The sequence below is a fragment of the Propithecus coquereli genome, unplaced genomic scaffold (assembly GCF_000956105.1).
Source record: "Propithecus coquereli isolate 6110/MARCELLA unplaced genomic scaffold, Pcoq_1.0 Scaffold545, whole genome shotgun sequence".
Classification (NCBI taxonomy): Eukaryota; Metazoa; Chordata; class Mammalia; order Primates; family Indriidae; genus Propithecus; species Propithecus coquereli.
Window position 1 is genome coordinate 1,180,330 of NW_012151341.1, and position 23,515 is coordinate 1,203,844.

General features: G+C 38.7%; 1 protein-coding gene across 1 annotated transcript in view; it reads left to right on the forward strand.

The window, feature by feature from the left end:
- POC1B (POC1 centriolar protein B) overlaps positions 1 to 7,403 on the forward strand; it is a 97,998-nt gene extending 90,595 nt beyond the window's left edge. The window contains exons 11-12 of the mRNA XM_012657559.1: positions 2,226 to 2,444; positions 6,412 to 7,403. Coding sequence (XP_012513013.1) covers positions 2,226 to 2,444; positions 6,412 to 6,516 — 324 coding nt within the window. The 3' untranslated portion in view covers positions 6,517 to 7,403. The remainder of the gene's footprint in view (positions 1 to 2,225; positions 2,445 to 6,411) is intronic.
- Positions 7,404 to 23,515: the final 16,112 nt, after the last annotated feature.

The window sequence follows — 23,515 nt, forward strand, 5'->3', positions numbered from 1 at the left end:
ACTCCATGTTTAGCATTTTGAGGAGCTACCAAGCTTTCCCAGAGTGGCTGCATTTTACAATCCCACTAGCAATGGATGAGGGTTTCAATTTCTCTATATCCTTACTAACATTTTTTATTGGTTACCTTTTTTATTTTAGTCATCCTAATGAGTATGAAGTAGTATCTCATTGTGGTTTTGATTTGCATTTTCCTGATGGGTAATGGAGTTGAGCATCTTATGGTTTATCGTCCATTTGTATATTTTTGAAGAAATGTCTATTCAGATCCTTTGCCCATTTTTAAATTGGGTTATTTGTCTTTTTATCACTATAAGAGTTCTTTATATGTCTACACATAAATCCGTTATCAAATGTATGATTTGAAAATGTTTTCTTCTATTCTCTGGGTTGTCTTTTTCACTTTCTTCTTGGTATCTTTTGAAGTTCATGAGTTTTTAATTTTAATAAAGTCCAACTTTTTGTCATTTGTGTTTTTGGTGTTGTGTCTAAGAAGCCTTTGTCTAATCTAAGGTCAGGAAAATTTACTGTGTTTTCCTCTAAAAGTTTTACAGTTTTAGCTCCTACATGTAAGTCTATGATCTATTTTGAGTTAATTTTGTATGTGGTGTAAGATAAGAGCCCAAATTCATTCTTTTGAATGTGGAAACCCAGTTTTCCCAGCACCATTTGTTAAAAAGACTGTTGTTTTCCCATTAAATTGTCTTGGCAACCTTGACAAAAATCAGTTGCCCATAAATGGAAGGGTTTGTTTCTGGACTCTCAATTCTATTCCATTGAATATAGTTTCGTAGTAAGTTTTGAAATTTTGAAGTGTGAGTCTTCCACATTCTTTCTACAATATTATTTTAGCTATTCTGGATTCCTTGTGATTCCGTGTGAATTGTAGGATCAGCTTGTCAATTTCTACAGTGCAGCTGGGATTTCGATAGGGATTGCATTGAATCTGCATATCAACGTGGGGAGTATTGCCATCTTACCAATATTAAGTTTTATGGTTCATGAACATGGGATATGGGACATCTTTTTATTTATTTAGGTTTTTAATTTCTTTCAGTGATGGTTTGTAGTTTTTAGTGTACAAGTCTTGTACTTCTGTTAAATTTATTCCTAAATATTTTATTCTGAGGTTATTGTAAATGGAATTATTTTCTTAATTTTATTTTTAGATAGTTCATTGCCATATGTTTGGAGGATTTTTTTATTTTTTATTTTATTGTAGTAAAATATACATAACATAAAATTTACCATTTTACCTATTTTTAAGTGTACAATTCCCTGGTATTAAGTACTTTCACAGTATTCATAATATGTGTAACAATCACCAGAACTTTTTATCATTCCAAACAGAAACTCTTGTAACCATTAAGCAATAACCTCCCATTACCCCCTGGTAACCGCTACTCTATTTTCTGTCTCTTTTAATTTGCCTATTCTAGGTACCTTATATAAGTGGACTTATACAATGTTTGTCCTTTTGTGTCTGGCTTGTTTTACTTAGCATGTTTTCAGGGTTTATCCATGTTATAGCATGTATCTGAATTCTGATCCTTTTTAGGGCTGAATAATATTCCATTGTATGCTTATACCACATTTCGTTTATGCATTCATCTGTTGATGGGTACTTGGGTAGTTTCTACCTTTCGGCTATTGTGAATAATGTTGCTATGAACACTGGTGTACAGATATCTATTAGAGTCCCAGCTTTCAATTCTTTTGGATATATACCTAGGAGTGGAATTGCCAGATCATACAGTAATTTTCTGTTTAATGTTCTGAGGAACTTCCAAATTGTTTTCTGTAGCAGCTGCACCATTTTACATTCCTGCCAGCAATGCATAAGGGTTCCAATTTCTCCCCATCCTCGCCAGCACTTGTTATTTTCCATTTTTTTATAATAGGTACCCTAATGGATGTGTCTGTTTTTAAATTAAGAATTAAACTTCATGCAACAATCTTTTTAATGGTAGAATATGTGATCCCTCAGGCAGATGTGTGCAAAGTGTATTTCATTAAAAAGAAAATCAAGGAAAATTGTGAATTTTCTCTGTTCTCTGTTAGCTTTGTTTCCTTAGTATAATTGTAATATCCATAACTTGTTATAATTGAGGATAAATAATTAAATGTAAGGCTGGGCTTTTTAGAAGAGGAATATTTACAATTTTTATACACATCATTTTAAAGTTTGGGAAATTTAGTTCTTCCTGTCTTTTCTATGATGTTAAAGACTACGGAAACCACTGGTAGAACTCTGCCAGACAAGAGTGAGGAGATCTGCAGATATTTCTTGAACCCTTCCTTAATGTCACCGGAATGTTCACCAAAAACAACAAAAAAGAAAACAGAAGACATGAGTGACCTCCCCTCTGAGAGTCAAAGAAGCATACCACTTGCTGTGACTGATGCTTTAGAGCATATTATGGAGCAGCTCAATGTTTTGACACAGGTGGGTTGGCATGCTTTGCACTTGGGGGTAAGATATACAGAACAATCCTGGTTATAGCAGGTTGCAGAACTAACAGAGCAGAGGGAAAATTTTCTTCACTAGCAAGGCAAACTCAAGGTGACAGTCAGTATAGTAAGGTAGGCTTGGCTGAGCTGCCCTAACCATGTGCATGTATGTGTGTATGTAGAGACACACAATACACACATACACACACTGTGCTAGCTCTGACTTCCAGGGGCCAGAAGGGAGCAGTGTGGGCTGTGAATGGTACTCCATGCTATCTACCAACGTGTTGGTTCTAGGCAGTAATTTTCTGCTCATAGTATTTGTGATGCAGTTGTGCTCAGATAGGCCATTCACTTAGGGCCATAAGAAAAATGTGTTGGGAGTAAACATTTCTGGTTAGTGTGAAATATTGCCTATGTTCATAGTTTTCACTCTGTAAATATCCTCACTGTCCAATATATAACTTCTCTCATTCGAAAGCTTCTCACATTGATGTGGTGATTTTCCAGAGGTGATGGTTTTGCATTACCATTTTATAATATTACCCAGTCCTTTGAGGCCAATTTACCTTTGTAAAGAAGGAATACAGTGGATCCTAAGTAATGTACCAGAAGTCTTCCAACTCCTGGTGAGGAGGTGTAGATATAATTTAAGGGAAGTGGTATGTTGGTTGAAATGGATACACCAAAGGGTTCTCTTCCAGCTTTTCTGATTCACTGTTTCCTTTGAAGAAGTCTTCTCTTGTTCCTCTTTGATGTGTAGAATGAGGATACTAATATTTGTCAGGGTGGATATTGTTGTAAGTTATATAGAAAGGGAGTCTAAACTGTAAACTAGAGAGATGTCAATTAATTATCTAGAATAAATATTTCAAGTTGAAATAGCTCTTACGTGGAAATCATCTAATGCAGTGCTCAACCCTGTGTGTGCAGTACCATCATCAGGGCAGCTAAAAAACATACACATGTCCAGTTCTTACCTCAAGGGGTCATTTCCATTGGTCTGGGATAAGGTCATGACATCCGTCTTTTAAGCACCCCATATGATTCTGTTGTACAGCGGTGTTTAGAACCACTAATTAAATTAACATTTTGTCCTGTAGATACCATCTCAGGGCCTATGGAGTTAAGAAGCATGGGCCGGGCGCGGTGGCTCACGCCTGTAATCCTAGCACTCTGGGAGGCTGAGGCGGACGGATTGTTTGAGCTCAGGAGTTCGAAACCAGCCTGAGCAAGAGTGAGACCCCGTCTCTACTAAAATTAGAAAGAAATTAATTGGACAACTAAAAATATATAGAAAAAATTAGCCGGGCATGGTGGCGCATGCCTGTAGTCCCAGCTACTCGGGTGGCTGAGGCAAGAGGATCGCTTGAGCCCAGGAGTTTGAGGTTGCTGTGAGCTAGGCTGACGCCACGGCACTCTAGCCCGGGCAACACAGTGAGACTCCGTCTCAAAAAAAAAAATAAAAATAAAAAAATAAAATAAAGCTATAAATTCCCTTAAAGCACAGTTTAAAAAAAAAAAAAAAAAAGAAGCATGTATGTAGTTTTAGGGTCCTGACAGATTGTGGGAAGGAGCCATGTGAGAACTTGGAGTCACCATAGGATTTGCACAATGAAAATCATATTAAAATCACCCGTTTTCCCTTCATAATATTGTGAGAGAGGTGACTTTCTCTGTATTTGTGAGACGTTTCTTTCCTTTAAAGGCCATTGCCCTCTCAACTTCATGCCAAATTTCATTGTACTTGGCTCGTTTCCCACATTGCCATGACTCCCTCACCTGGACTATCATTTCAATGTCAGGCCCTCATTAGGATCCCACCCAAATGACTCTTTCCTTTCCCTACTCTTTCAGCTTCATGACCCATTTCTCCTCCTTTTTACCTAATTCAAAGTAAATAAATCACTTTAAGCTTTAATGAATTTCTCTATGATTTTTTGTTTTTAATTTTGAAGGAATGGATTGCTTTTCCATATTAAAGAGGTTAAAAGCAGGCTCACCGTATACTTGCAAAAGGGGAACAGTGAATCTATGGGCAAGTAGCAAGTAGAATAAATATGTTCTGATTCACTTTAATTACAGATGACTTAACATCACCTGACTAAGTGACAGGATGTTTATAGCTATCTCTACTGAACTATAATTAGAAATAAAGTGAAATTACATTTTAGATGGTAGACAAATGGAGTTAACCAGTGTTGAAGGTGTTGATAATGATTGTATCAACAACTTTAGCATGTGAAATGTGATAAGGTGTGAAAGTATCTGGCAAAATGCTTGGCACATAGTAGGCACTAACAAATGGTAGAGAGTATTAGCAGGATCACTATTATTTTTAATTAGTCATTATCTATAGAATGGAATATGAAAGCAAAGGCTATTGAATAATGGTATTTGTTTTAAAAATTGGTTATGTTCAGAGGATGACAAGGAATCAATTTGTTATCTTGAAACTTGTTGAGTAAGATAACCAAACATTTATCCTGCCTTTCCTATATGAACTCTACCACTGGGTAACCAGATAGTAGATTAGGGAAGTGTCTTTTATTTATGAATTATCTCAAATAATAATTTTTTAAATGATAGAAGTAGAATATCATCATTTGCAATCCACAAGAATTGTAGATCTAGACATTGAATCACTATAACACCACTAAAAGAGACAACCAAACATTATTAATGTGCCCTCCAATGAAAGAAGAGACCACCTCCTGTGGTCTTACCAAGGGTTCTAACCTGATCAAGCCTTTGAATTGAGCTGCCAACTTGTAGACTATACAGAGGATGTAAGAATGGGCTGAACTGCACCCTGAGTGTACAATCCCTAAAATCTTGACTGGTGGAAACATTACTGGTCAAATGGCCTGAGCCTGTCAACAGACAAATTATAAAGAAAAGAAAGGGAGAGGGTGGGCACCTATAGATTAAAAGAGATTTTAAATACCATATAAAGTCTTGAAAATGGGTAAGATAAAATTATAGTGCCTAGGGATGTATACCTAAGAAATAGAACCATAAAGAAACAGAAGAAAGTGATTACTCTAACGGTCAGGGTAGTGGCTGCTATGGAGGGAGGGCAGGGAGGTGATCGTGGTAAGCACAAAGAAGGTTCTCTGGGGTGGCTGGCAGAGTTCTAGTTCTTGATATGGGTGATGGTTATAAGGATGCTTTTTCTTATGAGAATTCCATAAGTAACACATATACTTTGTGTGGGTTCCTGAATAATGTTTTATTTTGTAATAAAACAATTTTAAGATATAAAAGACTAAAGGCAAAGTAGTCAATATCACAAAAAATTAAAATTTCCCCAGTTTAACATCTATATGTATGTATGCATGTGTTCTGTATGTATTCTAACTCCTTCTGCTTATATACGAGTATAGTATTCTTCAAGTCCTGTGTGCCAGCACTAGTGTACGCATTTCACATGCATTATTTCATTCAGTCCTCCTAACAACCCTATGAGGTACGATTAGCATCTTCTAGGTGAGGGAACTGCTGGCAGTCATTATGATATTTTCAAAGTCATCTAGCCATCCTTCTGTCTGGGGTGATATAGGTATGGTTCGCCATGGATTAGACTGTGACAGAGTGACCAGAGATGCCATTTCAGTAGCACCAGGCCGGGCACCCCCGCTGCCCACACTGCTGTGCAGTTGTGTGTGGCCCTTTCCCTGGCCTTAACACTTCAGAAGATCTGGCATAAGAACTGTCTACAGAGGCCGACCTGATCTTTTACTCCTTTTTGCTCAAACATGTCAATTTTTTTCTTTTCCTTAAACTACTTGATAGTGCCTTGTCCTGTGGTAGGGCCCAGAAGAAAAGCTCGTTTTTGAGCCAACTTCTCGGCAAAAGAATGGGTGTCCCAGTTCTACAAAGGATCTTCTATGTAGAGATTGTCATCATCATCCTCATCTCCAGCGTGCCGGGCGTTGATTATTTTGTCCTCCTTTTCGCAGACTGTTTCAATCTTGGAGCAGCGACTGACTTTGACAGAGGATAAACTGAAAGACTGTCTTGAAAACCAGCAAAAGCTTTTCAATGCTGTCCAACAGAAAAGTTGAATAGAAAAGTATGAGCAGAGGCACGATAAAATGAACACATGTACATAGACTCGGGAAGGTAGTACAAGATGCTCCGTGCAACACAACCACGCGCTCGTTATCATGGCATTTCTTAAAAGGGTGAGCAATAGAACAAAAGGCAGAAAAGGCATATCTGAGGACTAATTTAAACACACAAATCAATGTCAAGGACTAATTTAAATCACTACTATTTATGATTGCAGTAATAAAATGATAAGCACTCAAGTGACTATATTTTTTCCCATATTATTTTAAATGTCAGTTTTCGTTTATAGCCAAATCCTGCCAGGAAAGTAACCAAATCTCTGGATTTCACTGTTAAATCATTTCAGATTGACCATGTTCAAGAAATTCTTTAAAGCAATTCATGTATTTCTTTAATGAATACACCCTTGGGATGAAATAATTCATTTACCTCTAAAACAGCATGCTGTAGGCAGAGAATGAATTGTTGATCTGACTTGTTATATTTCTTTCAGTTCAAGAAAACCTGTCCTTTCTTACTAATGCCTTGAAAAGATGATCTAATAAAAATCCCCAGACCACAGAATTTCCACAGCAAGAATACATTTATTTTAATTAGCAATAGAACATAGGTAACATAGGGCAGTGGGGTTTTATTTAATTTATGGTGTACGTTGTTTATCCTTTAGCCAGCCTGAAGGAAAATGAAGAGTTAGAAGCATGCAGAGCATGCCGATCTTTTCTATCCTAGATGAATGCACTTGGTGGTTTGGATTGTATCCAAATCTGTGATCACAGTACACAAAAATTATGTTAGTGTGATTTCAATATCCTAAAAGGCTGGAACGATGCAACAGCAATATTTAAATATACACACATATATGTACACATGCTTCAGACATATTGTTGCTTAGGCAGCTAAATAATAAGTACTTTAAAATATTTTGCATCATCGTATTTTTTTAAATGAATTGTGATTTGAAGCAAAATGAAAGTGAGCCAGGCATTCTAAAAGATCTTGGTTACAAACTAAGAATTTTGTTGTATCTTAAACAAAATGAAGATTAAAGTGAAGAAAAGCAGACTAATTTTGGCTCGCCTTTCTATTAACTTGTATCAAGAACAAAGGTGGGAAAAGGCAGTCCATATTTATGATGTCTGTAGGTAACATGGGGAAAATGCTATTCTATGTTTTGGAAAAAAAGAAAAAATGAAGTCCTATTGATGTGGGAGACTATATTTAGAAATTTTTCTCAAAGCAATTTCAATTATATCTATGAGGCGGGTTTTTAAAATCATCTCGTGTGTTTTAAGTGCCTTTTTATATCATACTAAGTGTGAATTTCTAGACATTTTTAAGAGCTTGCAAAGACTAAGCAGCTTTGTATTTTTATAAACTCATTGAGAAGACTGAGAAATGAAATGTCATACCAATTTTTGTTTACTCTTTTATGCTTCAAACAATAAAGACATTTTTCCTTTTAAAAAAAGTTGTTCCCTTTCTTTTTAAATGATTAAAACGTGGAAATACTAAACTTCTTTATCATCTAGTTTACTCAATCTTTAATGTGCATAAAATTCTCCTGGAGAGCTTGATGAAATCGTTTCCTGGGCCCCATGTGCAGAGTTTGATTCACTAAGTCGGTGAGCCCGTCATTTGCATCTCTAACTAGCTTGTGGGTGACGTCCATGTTCTTACCTGAGGCCCACACTTCAGAAACCCCTGACGTAGCTCTAGCCACTTCTTACAAGCTGATGTGGCCACATACTTTTTACAGTCATCACAGAACTTTATAAATGATATAAAAATAGCGATGATATGAGTGAAAATTCCTTGAAACTTTTTCAAGAGGGTCATTATATAACTCTTCTTTTTTAATTTAATTTTATTTTTAGCATTTGAGGAATCTCCTTGGTCTTCATGAGATTCCAGCCCCTCTCTTTCCTAATTTAAATACCCAACTACCTGATCAATATCCCTGCTTGGAAATCTAACAAGCATTTCTAAATATGTCCAAAACCAATTCTGCTGCCATTCACTTCCACCCCCTGCCGTCACTAGGAGCACCTTCCCTAGTCTTCCTCATCTCACTAAAATAGCATCTTTCCTTCCAGTTGCTGGAACTGAAGACCTGGCGTCATCCAATGACTCCTTTCTCTCAGACCCCACAGTTTGTTCCTTCAGCAACTCTTGTCAGAATGTATAAAATGCCTGACCACTTCTCACCACCTCCGTTTCCCACCGTGGCCCAAGCACCATCATCTCTTGCCTGGATGACTGCAGTTGCCTCCTGACTGGTCTCCCTGCTGTCACCCTTGCACAGCAGGCCACAGTGGTTCTTGAAAAGCTGAGTCAAAGCATGTGGCTCTTTGGCTCAGAACCCTTCATGGCTTCCCATCTCACTCAGAGTAAAAGCCCAAGACTTGACTGTACATTATCTGCCCCCACCCCCACCTCTCTTCTCCATCTCCCCTCTTCTCCCCTTTGAGTCACCCCCACTCGCTGCCCTCTGGCCATAGTGGCTTCTTTGCTTCCCTTTGAAGAAGCAAACTGCTCCCTCTTGAGGGCGTTTGTCCTTGCCATTTCCGCTGCCTGAAACTCTCTGCCCTCAGACATCAATACCGCACAGCATTCAGCCTCTACTCGCTCTTTGCCTTTTCAGAGGGGCCCTATATGAAATAGTGACCCTCCCTACACACCCTGTCCCCTGACCTGGCTTTGATTTCTCCAGTACTCATGGCCATCTGACATATGTATCAGTTCATACATACGTCCCCTCCGCCCTGTAGGAACTGATGGATTGATGGATCTTAGGGCTGAGAACAGTTCCTAGTGTGTAGTAGGCACACAGCATACATTGCGTGAATATATGAAAACAATGTCTAAGTTACAGATTTTTTCTCCTCTACCCCTGAAGTGGCTTTTCAACTGTGATTGAGTCCTGAGCAGAATGCCTCAGCAGTCCAGTTCAAGAAACGAGATTTCAGGTGAGTGTCTGAGCCGTAGTAAATCCTCAGGATATCTGTGGTAGGGGAAAAGCACTCAAGGAGCCGTATTAATCTTCAGCCACATCATTTGATACTATCATTTCCTTCATGGTGAATACGGTTCAACCAAATGAAATGTAACTCACCCTGATAGAGTTTCTCAATACCTGTCTTCCTAGCTGCTTAAATATTTCTCTTAGACTTGAATTCAAGTTGTTAAAGTAGATGGTAAGGGTTTTAGAGGCTTTCTAAACAGGTAACTTCTCATTAGCCTGATGATCTGTTAAAAGATAAACTGAGGCACATTAAAATTTTAAAGTTTCTTTGAGCAGACAGTGAGTGATGAATCGGCAGTGCCAAGCTGCAAACAGTTTGGGCTCCGCTGAAGGAAGGACGAGGGGAAAACTTTTAAAAAGTGTTTGAGGAAATAAGATAGAAAATATTTGAGTGGTTCAAGTGAAACAGTAACCCTAAAGTCCCTAGTTAGAAAGTAGTTGGTGGCTCCTGACTGTTAAGCTCAAATTTGGTCTTCTAGGATACGATGCTTAGCTGTCTGCTTTTGGATTGCTTACATAGGAACTCAGGGTGCTAGGGCTGCCTCAGTCTAATGGCCTCCCAATTAATTATTTTAACATACCAAAGCTTAGTTTGCATCCCATTTGCAAATAGATTACTTCTTATTTTAATCTTGAAGATTAATTCCTTTAAATAGAACGGAAGAAAATAGTTCAGGAAGTTCATTAGTGAACTTTGGTGGAATATTGAAAAATAAGCTTAGGGAAGATTTTATTTATTCAATAATCATTGTTTACAGAGTGTACTTAAAGACTACAATGTACAAAGAAGGTAAATTTGATATGCTTTACCTTTCTAACTCTATATGATTATTTATATGATAGTGCCTCTGGGTTTTACTAAGGATTTGGAATGTTAACGCAAACATGAGCTACTCATTGCCTGTGGGATGAACCTAAAAAATCCAACTGCTGAGTTGTTTTGCTTGGCTCATAGAATTTTTAAAAAATTTTTATTTACCTGCTGATATTTACAAGTTGGAGATTGTATATTAATATTTTGGTCTCTGGCTTGTATTGGGAAATCAGGTCTGCAGTTATTGGCCTGCATTCCTCCATGGCAGCAATAAACTAGCGCTGGGTGGAGGGGACTCCATGTCTGCCCCCACTCCCTGTCATCTTCATCCCCCGCCACTGCTTGACATTGCCTGCTGCCTGGTTTGTAGGAGGAGTTCCACAATTACTCATTGAATAAATAAACATTTTTGTTCATTCAATTGTTTCTAGAACGTTGCTCTTTGCTTCACTTAAAGCCAAAAGCAGTTTGGCTTTATTATACTAATGTATTAGTGTAATATAGTATACTAATCTACTATATCATACTAACGCCATAATTATCCTAAATAAAGGCAAGGCAAAAACCAGAAGTCAGGAAAGGGCTTGGAATGTGAATCAAGTATGTGTCATTAGGAAAAAGACTTGCGAGGAATTTATACTATCCTTGCCCTTTGACCATTTGGAGAACAGGTATTATATTATTTGCTTACTGCCTTTTCTCTAAAGACAAGATAGAACAGATCCTCACTTAACATTTCATTTATGTGTAGAGCAAACTTGGAGGCTGTTATTACCATGAATTCTATGCAACTAAGAGGATTGTAAGATAAACCATCTGCCCCTGGGTAGACATCTGCTGAAAGAAAAAAATGATTCTAATATTTGGAGGTTATTGACAAATAATTATGATCAAATCATAAAATTTGATAAAAACAGGTGGGTCTATAGTAGATTTTTAATTGAAATTATACCATTGATTTATGCCTCAGCTTATACAACTTTTTGCCTTAGCAAGTCACAAGGTTTTAGACTTCATGCACCAGAGGATTTATGAATGTACATTGAATCTAGGAACACAGTGTAATTGCCAGGTTGTCCTCCAAAAGCCCCAACTGTGACTCAGCCAGGTAACACAATGGCAGCCTGAGCTTACTAGGAAAATAGGTCAATGGCTTGCCACGAGGCAGAGGTTAATGGGCAGGGTGGGGGAAGGGGTGTGTGCACAACTACTTTTTTCTTAGTAAAGTACATTAGTTGCATTTTCTTTGTGATCAAATGTCAAATGGGTTCCTATTAAGAATAAAAACTTGATTTGAGATTCTTCTCATAATAGATTGCATAACAAAAGAAATAGGAGAAATAACTTGATCATCCAAAAATGCTAAACTTATAAAGCATGAATAGGAAGAATTGGCAGAAGTGCAACAGCTAATTGGGAATATCAAAATTTCATAAGTAGAATTTAGTTAATTCACATGACACAAAGTTACACAAAATGAATAAGGCAGACTTCACATATGTGCAAACAACTACATGGAAGTATAAACAAATTCACTTTTTTTTTTTTTTTTTTTGCCCCGGCTAGAGTGAGTGCCGTGGCGTCAGCCTAGCTCACGGCAACCTCAAACTCCTGGGCTCAAGTGATCCTTCTGCCTCAGCCTCCTGAGTAGCTGGGATTACAGGCACGTGCCACCATGCCCGGCTAATTTTTTTTCTATATATTTTTAGTTGTTCGATTAATTTCTTTCTATTTTTAGTAGAGACGGGGTCTCGCTCTTGCTCAGGCTGGTTTCGAACTCCTGAGCTCAAACAATCCGCCCGCCTCGGCCTTCCAGAGAGCTAGGATTACAGGCGTGAGCCACCGCGCCCAGCCTCAAATTCAATTTTTTTGCCCAAGCATTTCTTAAAGAAAGATTGACCATGTTCTGGACCACACAATGTACGTATTAGTCAAAACTCTATACGCCATATATCCAGAGAATATATCATAAAAATTAGAAATAACAAAATAAAATGCTCAATCACACAGAAAATATGAAAAAGGAAACTTAAACTCCACCAAATAATATTTGGGCCAGAGAGACAACACCAACATGTAGTAAAAAATGTTTTAAAATAAAAATACAATATGTCAAATTAGATGGGATACTGCCAAAGCAAAGTATGAACTAAGCATCTTCCTAAAAATGGAAAGAGCAATCATAGTAAGTGAAAGAAAAATAGCAAAATTAAAGTAAGAAATGTGAAAAGTAATTGGCTCTTTGAAAAGTTTAATCATTAATCAAAAGGAAAAAAACCTTGTTTTGCTTCGAAAGTAATTAAAAACATGGTTACCTTAGAATTTGGTTATTCAGGTTACCATTGAATTTTTTAAAGTAAAGGTCAGCCACAAATCAGAATGTAAAAATTTGAATAACAAATTTAATAGAAACATGATTTATGTTATTTGTTTCATGAATTTTTAATGGCTTTTGAATAGCAACTAAATATATATATTTTTTATCTAGCCATGTGTTGACAGGAGATGGATATGTAGGGTTGCATTTGTATAACTGCTTGGACACAAATTCTTTCCCTTAACTGTCAAACTTAACCCTTCCACAGATTTTTGGTTTGAAATAAAAAGTGTGAATAGGACAAAGTTGTAGAGTAGCACGTTAGACATCTTGAAAACCCAGAGGTCTTCTGTGAACAGGAAACTCTGCTTTCATCTCATTCTCAGTACAGTAGCATCTAAGATCTATCATTAAGAAAAGTAATCATCTGTCTCCTTCTCCCTCTGATCCTTTCATGGACTCAAAACCAAGACATGGCAAGATGAGAGAGGCACCTATTGATTTTTAGATATTTATTTCAAAACGCTTTGGTGTTAACAAAATAGTGCATGTAAAAACTTTTGAAAAATACAAAGAAAAAAAAGGTCAGCATGTATCACTTTTGGATGAGACACCCTTCCACCCTGCTTGAGAAACCACTACTGTTTGCCCCAGATATTCCCGTGGCCAAGAGAAAAAAGAATGAGAAACCTCAGCGGGGCAGGCATCGGTGGAGCTGGATGCTGGATACAGAGGGGAGCAGTCCAAAGTTGGGGAAAAGGACTTCTTGTTAAGATGGCTTTGGGCTACTTTTGCATCTCTTAATTCTAATGAAATACTATCACTGTCTTAAGTTGTTTCCTCTGCCTAATCCCCAGAGGAAATCCCTTTGCTTTTCAGAGATAAAAAGGTAGCAGAACAAAGAGAAAGTCAGGGGAAGCGCCTGGGCCTTTTGCTATAGAATTTCACTGAAGCCTTTCCAAGCCCAGAGGATAGAACCCGAGGGCTATACTGTTTATTCCTACACCTGGATTGAATATCAAGGTCTGTGAGAAGGTGGATCATTTAGAAACCTGATGTTCTTGCAGGGGGCTGTTGATTTTTTAGAACTCTAACAGCAACTGTGTCAAAGGCAAAAAATCACATGAAAAGTTCAAAGTTGTTAAATCCCCTTTCTGTACCGCATTCAGCAAGCGAGAGTCAGAATCTTGCAAGTGATGATGTTGATCATTCTTTCTCTGAAAAGGAGAGATTAAAGATGCAACGTTGAGGGTGGAAGGAAAAGAATAAACTGCTTGAGGTGGCAGTTCTCTCTCATGGGAACACCTGTCTAAGACTTTCTTTATTTTCATTTTCATTTTCACCTTAAATTGGGTGATGAAGGCAAGAGACATATGCCTTGATTTTGAATCAGATGTGATCATGAAAAAATATATATAAAAGGAGTTGAGGTCTAGGAGGGTCCCGACTTAGTTGTTTCCAATACAGCACAAACTTATTCAAGAGAGCACATCAAAGCTCAGCTTATTCCCAAGGGCATTTTGGAATTGGCAATGGGAAGTAATTATACTGTCGATATAAAAACTAGAGAGGATAAAGTCCTAGTCTATGTTTATTCACCATTAACATAAGCATTTGGTGTGTTAGACTCATTGTAACAATTCGGGTGCTGTATACTCAGTATGTCTTACAAGCAGCTCTTCATAACCCCCTCCCATACATCCTTTCCCCAGTGTCGATCAAGCTGGCTGCTGGGTTAGCTGGAGTTAAACATGACACTCGGTAAACATGTTCTGTTTGGCCTCTGCAGTGATTTGTTTTGGTTTGGTTTTCAAATTACATGCCAATATTTAAAAATCAAACAGTTTCACATGAAAATCTAGATTTCTGGCTTTTGTTGAAAAGTTGCAAGACCTGGTATTACATTATGTGTCATATAGTATATATGATATTATTTTATATTTGACATCCAGTTTCACAAGGCAACAGCCTCCAGTTCACCTGGTCTGCTTGTCTTTGTGGTCCTGACCTGCTCTGTTAAGTCAACAGTGTGACTCGTGTGTCATGAGGCACAGCTCTCATGATCTTGTAGACTCGGGAATGGTAAGCCTAAGGAAACATGCGTCTCTGTTTTGAGGGAATGGAAATACAGTAATGGATTAGTGTCAGAACCGAGGCCACAAACACCATGCCTTCACTCTCTAACCCGTCCTCTCTCTGCTGTTCTATGATGCCTCCTTTAGTGTATAATTTATTTCAAAATGGTAAATAGATTTCAAAAACCATAGAGCCTTAAGATAATCATATGTTAAGAAGAAAAAGAAAATCGCACTCTACGTGCAGTATGATTACAGCAATGCTAAAATAGTGCATCGAGAAAAGTTTTTGGGTAGTGGCATTACGAAATATTTTTTTCTCTGTTTTTCAAACTTTCTTTTAAAAGTATGTATTAACTTTTGTAATAAAATAAAACTGTATTTTTAAAAATTCTGAACACTTTGAAACAGACACTTTGCCTGTTCACGATAATCCCACTGCCCTTTGCCAGACACTCACTTCCCTGCCGCCCTTGTAACTCAGATTGACCACGTGCCTCCACCCTGACTGATGAGATGTGAGGGCAAGTCTTCTGGTGGCTCAAGAAGATTGTCAGGACTTTCAGTCTTGAACCCAGATATATGAAAATGCCAGGAAAAATTCTAACCTCAATTGACAAAAACAAAACATGAAACTTGAACCCATGTTTAGACACCTCATTAAACAACATCCTTCTGGTTTAAGCAACCACTGGGTTTTCTATCACTTGCAGCCAAAATATGGATATGTATAAGAACATTTACATTTCTTTCAGATAGTAAATATAAACATATTATCTGGATTTTAGGATTTTCTTTTACTTCTTTTCCCAATGCTACCTAAGTAACTTGAAATAAGAGCCAAGACTTTCGATGATCTCATCCAATGAAGGGGGCCAGTCAGAAGATCAACAGAAGACTCCACATCGTATTCCCTTCCAGAGCAAGCAGACAATCAACATTTTAGTTCTTTTTCACAAGTTTGGTTCTAACAATCCTTGGGTTCCATGGAGCTGATGAGGTAGGGAAACCTTTACTCTGATCGTTCAAAAATGGAAAGGTTTGATATCATAAAAATGTTCTGCGTGCGCTGGAGGACACACAGCACAATGCTCAGTATGGGTTGCCATTTGATCTGCTTCATTGGTGATGCTGATTATTGGGGGTGAGGAGGCAGGACCTAGAAATTTAGAGAGAGGCAGTGGGAGAGAGAGGGAGGAGGAGAGAGGAAGAGATTGGAAGCAGTCTTACAAGTACGTTTTAAATGTTTGGAGATCGTTAGCCTGAAGAAGAGAACACTTGGAGAATGTGACAACTATTAATTAAGATTCTCGTGGGTTCAAGGATTAGGGACTCATTTGGTTTATTTCACGTACTGCAGGAATTTGTAGAAGGATATGTGTGAAAATAAAGCAGGCAAGAATTTCAACTGTGGCAACCCAGGAAGAGCTCACAGTCAAGTGTTTTAGAAAAGATATAAAGTTTCTTTAGGCCTTCTACTAATCACCCAGTGCTTGCTATGCTCTTAAATCAACCTTACAGGTAGATTGGATTTGAAAAAGAGTTTTTTTTTTTTTTTTTTTTTGGAGATAGGGTCTCACTCTGTTGCCCTGGCTACAGTGCAGTGGCATCATGGTAGCTCACTGCAACCTCCAACTCCTGGGCTCAAGTGATCCTCCTGCCTCAGCCTCCCGAGCAGCTGGGAATACAGGCATGCACCACCTTGCCTGGCTAATTTTTGTATTTTTTATAGAGATGGGGTGTCATTATGTTGCTCAGGCTGGTCTCGAATTCTTGGCCTCAAGAGATCCTCCTGCCTTGACCTCCCAAAGTACTAGGATTATAAGTGTGAGCCACCATGCCTGGCCAGGTTTGAAATTTTTTATGGTCACTTTGGGATATGAGTGACCCTTTAAAGCCTACCTCTGGTCTAATATCTGCCTCAGAGAAGAGTCAGAACCTGACATTTCTGAGAGTTTCTTGAGGCTCAAAATTCCTCAAAATAGATATAGATGCACTGTATTTGCAATGTGTGTTATGGAGATAGTGAGCATTCTCATTTTAATAGTAATGGTAATTAACAGTAACTTGCTTCGTGATGCACTTTAATAGTTTTTTTAAAAACTTTTTATTTTGAAATAACTTCAAATTTATGGAAAAGATGAAATAATAATACAAAGAACTGCCTTGTACCTTTTGCTCAGGTTCCTCAATTGCTGACATTTTGCCACTTTTGCTTTATCATGATTTATCTATCAGCAATCTATTTTCCTGAAACAATTGAAAGTTGGAGACATGATACCCCAGTCCCACAAGAAATGTCAGTGTGAATTTCCTAAAAGACAAGGACATTCTCCTACTTAACCACAATTCACCTATCAAAAGCAGGAAGTTGACATTGATACCGTATCATCACCTAATATCACCATCTAATCCACCCATCCCAATTCACCTATTGTTCCGATATGTACAGAAGTGATTTGTTTCTCTTGTTTTTTAATCCAATCCAGGATTGTGTGTACATTTACTTTTGACGTCTCTTCAGTCTTCTTCAATCCGGAATGACTCTTCAAAATTTTCTTGTCTTTCATGACCTCAATATTTTTGAAGATTTCATGCCAGTTATTTTGTAGAATCCCCTCAATTTGGGTTCGTGTGATGTTTCCTTATGACTTGGCCAGGGAGATCACAGGAGAGGCGCTATGTTCCTCTCAGTGTGTCAATCAGAAGACACGTAATGTCAGTTTGTCCCGTTATCAGTGAAGTTCACTTTACTCTCTGGCCAGAGTCAGGCAGGTGTATGTAAAGTAATAAATTTGAGGATAAACGCCACCATTCCAAGTATGAGAGTTGCTTTTGCTCTAGCCCTGCACAAGAAGATGAAAAAATACAGGGTGAAAAGAAAAGTGCAAGAAAGTGTATAACTGAGTACAACCAGATTTTCTCAGTTTAATGAATTTCCTTGATTATGAAAGGGAAGAAAAATATGATCTTTTTTCTCTCTTCTATCAGAAAAGGGTGTGCTGGGGCAGACACATTCAGGAAGTATCAAGTTTCCTGTTATAGATTATGAAACATGTTTATGCGATATCAAACCATGAGATTATTCTAGGTCATGTTTCTACTGCTTACTCAGATATCCATTTGCATGAATCCGTTTTAACCTCCAGAGTTCTCCAGTGTAATCCAAACATTAATAATGCACACGTTGCAAATGGTCGGAGAAACGCCAACTTGGGGCTGGAAATTCGAATTCTAGAGAAGCCAATTCCAAGGAAGTGGCGCATTGCGGAGACAAGGCAGGTGGCCTCCTAAAGAATACTCAGAATCCCCTGGGAGGGGCAGCAGCAGAATCTCAATGTAGCACTGACTCGGGGCAGCAATCTGGTTAAAGGAAGGGTGGCCAAGGGATGTCTTACAGCTATGTCATAGCACACTTTTTAAACCTCAATGATATACAACAGATCAATAAAAGTAGCAAAATTCTCTCAATATTTTGATTTTACATCCATTTTATATACTACTGAGACAATGTGCATTATACATATCAAAGAATAGTATTGTTTTTATTTGTAGCAAATGGCCTAAACCAATCTAGCCAATGGACAGATATCGAGGTTCTTTCTGGTAAATTTTGGTAATTTCCTCTTAACAGGCCAGTGGGTGTTATTTGATGCAAACCAGTTGGTGTGTCACAATCCAAGCAAGTCTCAGAACAAATAGGACAAACATACGAACACATGCTAGCAGGCAGGCAGGAACAGGCACTCATTTGGGCTCTAGACAGCTCCCTCTCTGCCGCTGTGTGTGTCAAACAGTATCTTACAGGAAAGGGTGGTGGGAAGCAGACTTGTTGACATACAGCAGGTTTGTATAGGAGGCATTTGAGTTGGATCAAGCAAGAGGCTCCTGCGTGGCGAGGAGAGACCCAGAGCTAAGAGACCCCAATTGCTGCTTGAGTTGTTGATTAGAGATAATGCCTACACGTGCAAACTACTTATATTAAAATAGTTTAAAATAAATTATCTCACGGATAAAAGATCACATTATTTTTAGCTGGGGTAGTTTTAGTGGTAATGGTGTGGCTGATGGCGATATAGCTGCCTTATGGCATTACCAGGGTTTGCTTTAGCGTTTAGGAGGCTCAGAGTAGGCTGAGAGTACACAAAGCAGTCTGCAGGACATCTTAAGAGAGTCACAAAAAAACCTAAAGCAGCCACACAGCACAGAAACAGCAGGTTTTTAGTTGTTTCTTCATCACCAGTTTCTCATTCTGCTTATTATAGAAAAATCAGAAAATACACTCAACAAAAAGAATGGGCAATCCATAATCCATCGTGATAAGGTTTACCAATCTTAAACACATAGATTACACAAAAACAGATATAGATTTGGATACACAAATAAGTTTTTTTAACAAACATGGGAAATTTTTCTTCTAAATGTATGGTCAGTAGCTTCCAACATCAATGTATACACTAATACGCTGGAAAGCCTGCCCTGGTCCATCTTTATAAATTCGTTAAATATAACCAATCTGCTATGGGTAGGCTCTTAGATTTGTTTCTGACTTGTTGCGCTTACAAACAGTCCTGCCAGTGAACATCCAGGCAAAATTCCTCAACCATTTCCTCAAGAAGAATTCCCAGAGGTGGTGTTACCAAGTGAAAAGTTTGGTGGCCCCGAAAAATGTCTAATTGGATTTATTCAATTTTAGGAATCATTTCTGAGATATTTTCTTTCTCTGGCTCTGCCATTCTCTCTCCCCATATTCTTAAGCATTTTGTCTAAGAAAAGCCGACTCTCTATTGTGATAGTCGGTTTTTTGAAAATTATCCTTTTAGTCCCCTCTCTCCAGTGGACAAAGAGGGGAATGCAAGCCCCGGGGTCTAGTAAAATGACCAAATGTGCTGTCGAATGAATTTGCTGGCAGGGCTCTGCAGAGGCAGGTTGGGGGAAAGCAAACAGCTGAGCTCTGAAACCCATTCCAGCTTTGGTGGGACCGTGGGCATCTAGCACACCTCTTCGCACCTTTCTGCCCTGTCTGCTTCATCTGCTTACTCTCCCCCTGCCCTGGTGCTCAAATCCCACGATATATGCGATGGGCTTTTTGTATTTGAATCTATTACTTTCTTATTATTGTAAGAACTTTTCAAATATTTTTAAACTCGAGAATGTCTTTCTTCCAAACAAGGAATACAACAAACCGTTATAAAAAAAAAAAAAATGTTAACAGACAAAACAGATCAAGGCAGAGCTGCTCTGTAGGTCTCCCGGAACCAGAATGAAAAACCTTGTACCTCTGCTGGAACACACACAAAAGACTCTTTTTTTCCTCCCAGCCCTACCCTGGCCTCTGTTAGATTCTTCCAGAGACAAAAGTGAGGCCTTTGTCTAAGATATAAAATATGGGGGAGGTTAAGGAAGCACCAAAAAACTCAGTATCAAGATAAAGAATATTTTAATGCACTATTTTAAGCAATCAAAATTAATGCAAAAATTTATCACTAACAAAATTTTAAAACATTAAATAAAGACAAGATCAGCAATAGTTTTGCTGAGCTATGTTAGAGCCTGAGCCGAAAGGAAAAAGCAGTAATACTGATGATATTGTCTTTATCTTGATAATATTCTTTACATTGATTATTGAGTTTTTAATGTTTCTTTAAATTTTGGATTCAAAGTGGGTGCCTCGCTCTCCTTACCCTAGTCCTGGCTCTCACAGTATCCTCAATATCCATCGCTCTGCGTTGCTGCACCGCTGTTTCTTTTTTTCTTATTCCCTCTTAGGATGTACACTCCATGAGTGTGAAAACCGTGTCATGCTCATCTTTGTATTTCCAGCACACTAGGCATTTAATACACTTTTTAAAAATAAATGGATAGATCTGGAAGCCTTTAGACATGGGTTCATCTATCTCGCTCAACCTTTAACTGGCCTTGTGATCTTGGGCAGCTCATAACTTCTCTGGCTTCAGCTTGCTCATCTGTGAAATGAAAAACTAGGTAATCTGGAATGTCTTTCTGAATCTGTCTATAGACGTCTATCTATAGCAGTTCAAATCTCCCCAAACATTCCCTGCCCGGTGGCTGATGGTATCAATAAGGCAGCTGCAAGGGTGCTGGTATTTTGCAGCAGATTAGAGAGCTATGTTCAGTAAAGCTTATGGAGTTATCTGTAAAATGCCTTCTTGGATAGATACTTGCTTTGAACTTACATTTTGCTGGGACTATACTTAAAAAGCCATTTAGAGGGTAATCTCTCCAGTAATGCTACCCTGGTTAGGAAATTCAAGCATTGTCCCTTAATTAGGTCAACATATGTTAAGAAATATCTTGCCCCTTTTAGCTCCATTCCTGTTGGGCTGTGTTTTTAAATGCGGGCAAGGGCCACTGAAGTACTGAAAATGGCTCATGGTTTTCCCATCATCCTTCAAGTGTGATTGGGAGGGAGGAAAAGTCAGAAGAGAGTGAAGCAGTTCCTTGTGGGTAAGAAACAAATATCCATTGAACACCCACTGTGCACAGCCTCTGCGGCATATCAGAAAACATTTCTGTTTTCGGTGAATTTTCAAGACCCTGCCAGGAAAGGAAAGGAAAGGAAAGGTGAACAAAGAAACATCATGAGTTGGTTACATAACCAACTGGCAAGGAGTCAGAATAGCGGAAGTAAAGGAGAAAGCAAATTGCCTTTAGGTGTCTACTGTGTGAGGACTTGAAAATCTTACCTCATGTCATCTTTTTAACTATCTTTTGGGTTAAGTATTAATATCTCTAATAGAAGAATAAGAACACAGAGGCTTGGAGTAAAAGCCTCTCGGGAGATGTGATTTCCTTTACCAAAGTATTCACATACAAGTTTTTCTAATATATTGGAAATAGCTTACTTGACCTGGGTACTGCGAAGTTTGACTGAATGAGGAAATACTACTTGCCTTTCTTCCTCCTTGGTGACGTATCCTTGGGTTTGGAAGTGGCTTTTACTTAACTGTCTCATCCCTGGGGTGTTTGCTAACGTTATTATACCACTAGGGTTTGGAAACTTTGCTGAGGAATTTAAAACAGGCCATTAGTTTCATTTTCACTCTGAAATATGATTTAGGCCCTGTTGCTGGCTCATTGGAAAAGAAGTTCCCATGTATTTTACTTGGTAGCTCTAAAAGCTTTGCTATTCAGTGACCAAAATTCTCTAGCAGGCTTCATGTTCCAGGGTTTTCCTTTCTTCTTTCCAGAGGCAGGCTAGATCCTGTTTCCATTAAGGAGGGCTCAGGTGGAAAGCTGCCTCCTCTGTAATTTTAAAGCCGTAACCTTAAAATGACACTTTGGAAGAAAAGAGCCTGTGAAACTGGCTTGGTGCTTTTTTTCTGTCTTTTGGGGGGTTTGAGTTTACCGTGGTGGCAGTGTTGTTCTACCTCTCCTCCCTCCTCCACCCCCGACCCCAGGTGGCAGGGGAGGGATTGGGATTTAACCATTCATGAAAGATGGCAATTTGGCAGCCTGGAAATGTGGAGGTCTGTTTACCTAGGGGCCAAATATGAGGCCAGAAACAATGTACACATACTCACCCTCAACCTCCATCCGGGGGATCCAGCTTTCTCATTGTGAAGCAGAGGGACTCAACAAAGCTCCCAAAGGCTCCAACGACACTGGCTTGTTTGTCCACTAAGCATTCCACTTTTAAATAAAATCAGATGTATCAAGAGAGGACAGAGAATCACCCAGAATTGGCAACTTTTGAGGTAGCAGCCTCATCAATAGAAAGTATCAACCACATAAATTTTGAGATCTTAATTTTTAAAAACGATTACTTTCTGTTTCTGTAGGATGATTGGAAAATCCATTCCATACTTTCTTAATGACTTTTATTATTATCCAATGAAATCTTAATAGAAATATTGGTGTAGAGCTTCTTGAATGTCGAATTTAAATTCTCATAGCAAATGTTAAGAATATGAAAGAGTAGAGAGATGGTATTTGATGGGGAACTACTGGGTATGTAGTTTGCATAGTTTCTCCACTTAGCACGTGCCCACTTTGGTCAGACCAGCATGTCTTCCTGGGTCTATCCTGACAGCTGATGAAAGGCTTGTGGCTGAAAGCATGACACATCTTTCCACGGCCACACAGAGTCTTGTTAGCCCTGGTGGGCAGAGTGGCCAGGAGGTTGTCAGTGAGTTGGGAACGTATTTCCCAGGATGGCAAAACACAGTCTTTGAAATCACAGACTCATGGGGAAAAATGCAAAATAGAACGTGGTCTCTAGAAGACCTTGTAAGTCAATTATAGGAAAAGAACCCAAATTCGAAGAACTTCTCATCAAGTGAAAGCTTCTAATACACCCAAGCACAACATGGCACACAGGGCCCACCTCCTCTGTTCTTGGCCCACCACCTACCGCATACACCATCTTTGCCTGCCCCACCCCTCAGCTGCCCAAAGTCTACTCATCCCAGAAAACTCAACTCTGGCATTAGCTTTTCTAGGAAGCCTTCTGATATCCCAGAAGATGAATGTCTTTGTGTTTCCGCATGCCTATCTCAACCATTGCCCTTATCACATTTTATTAGGATGTTTTTTTCATGTGAACTGTGACCTCCATGAGGTCAGTGACTGGCAGTGACTGGGATTTACTCATCGGTGTAGCCCCAGCACCAAGCCCAATGCCAGGCACAAGTAAATACACAGTCAGTGAGCAAATCAATCGACAAACAACTGCTGAGGGTTTACAAGGACAAGAAATGACCGTAAGGTCATCAGGAAAAGCTTCTCAGATGAGTTGAGCTTT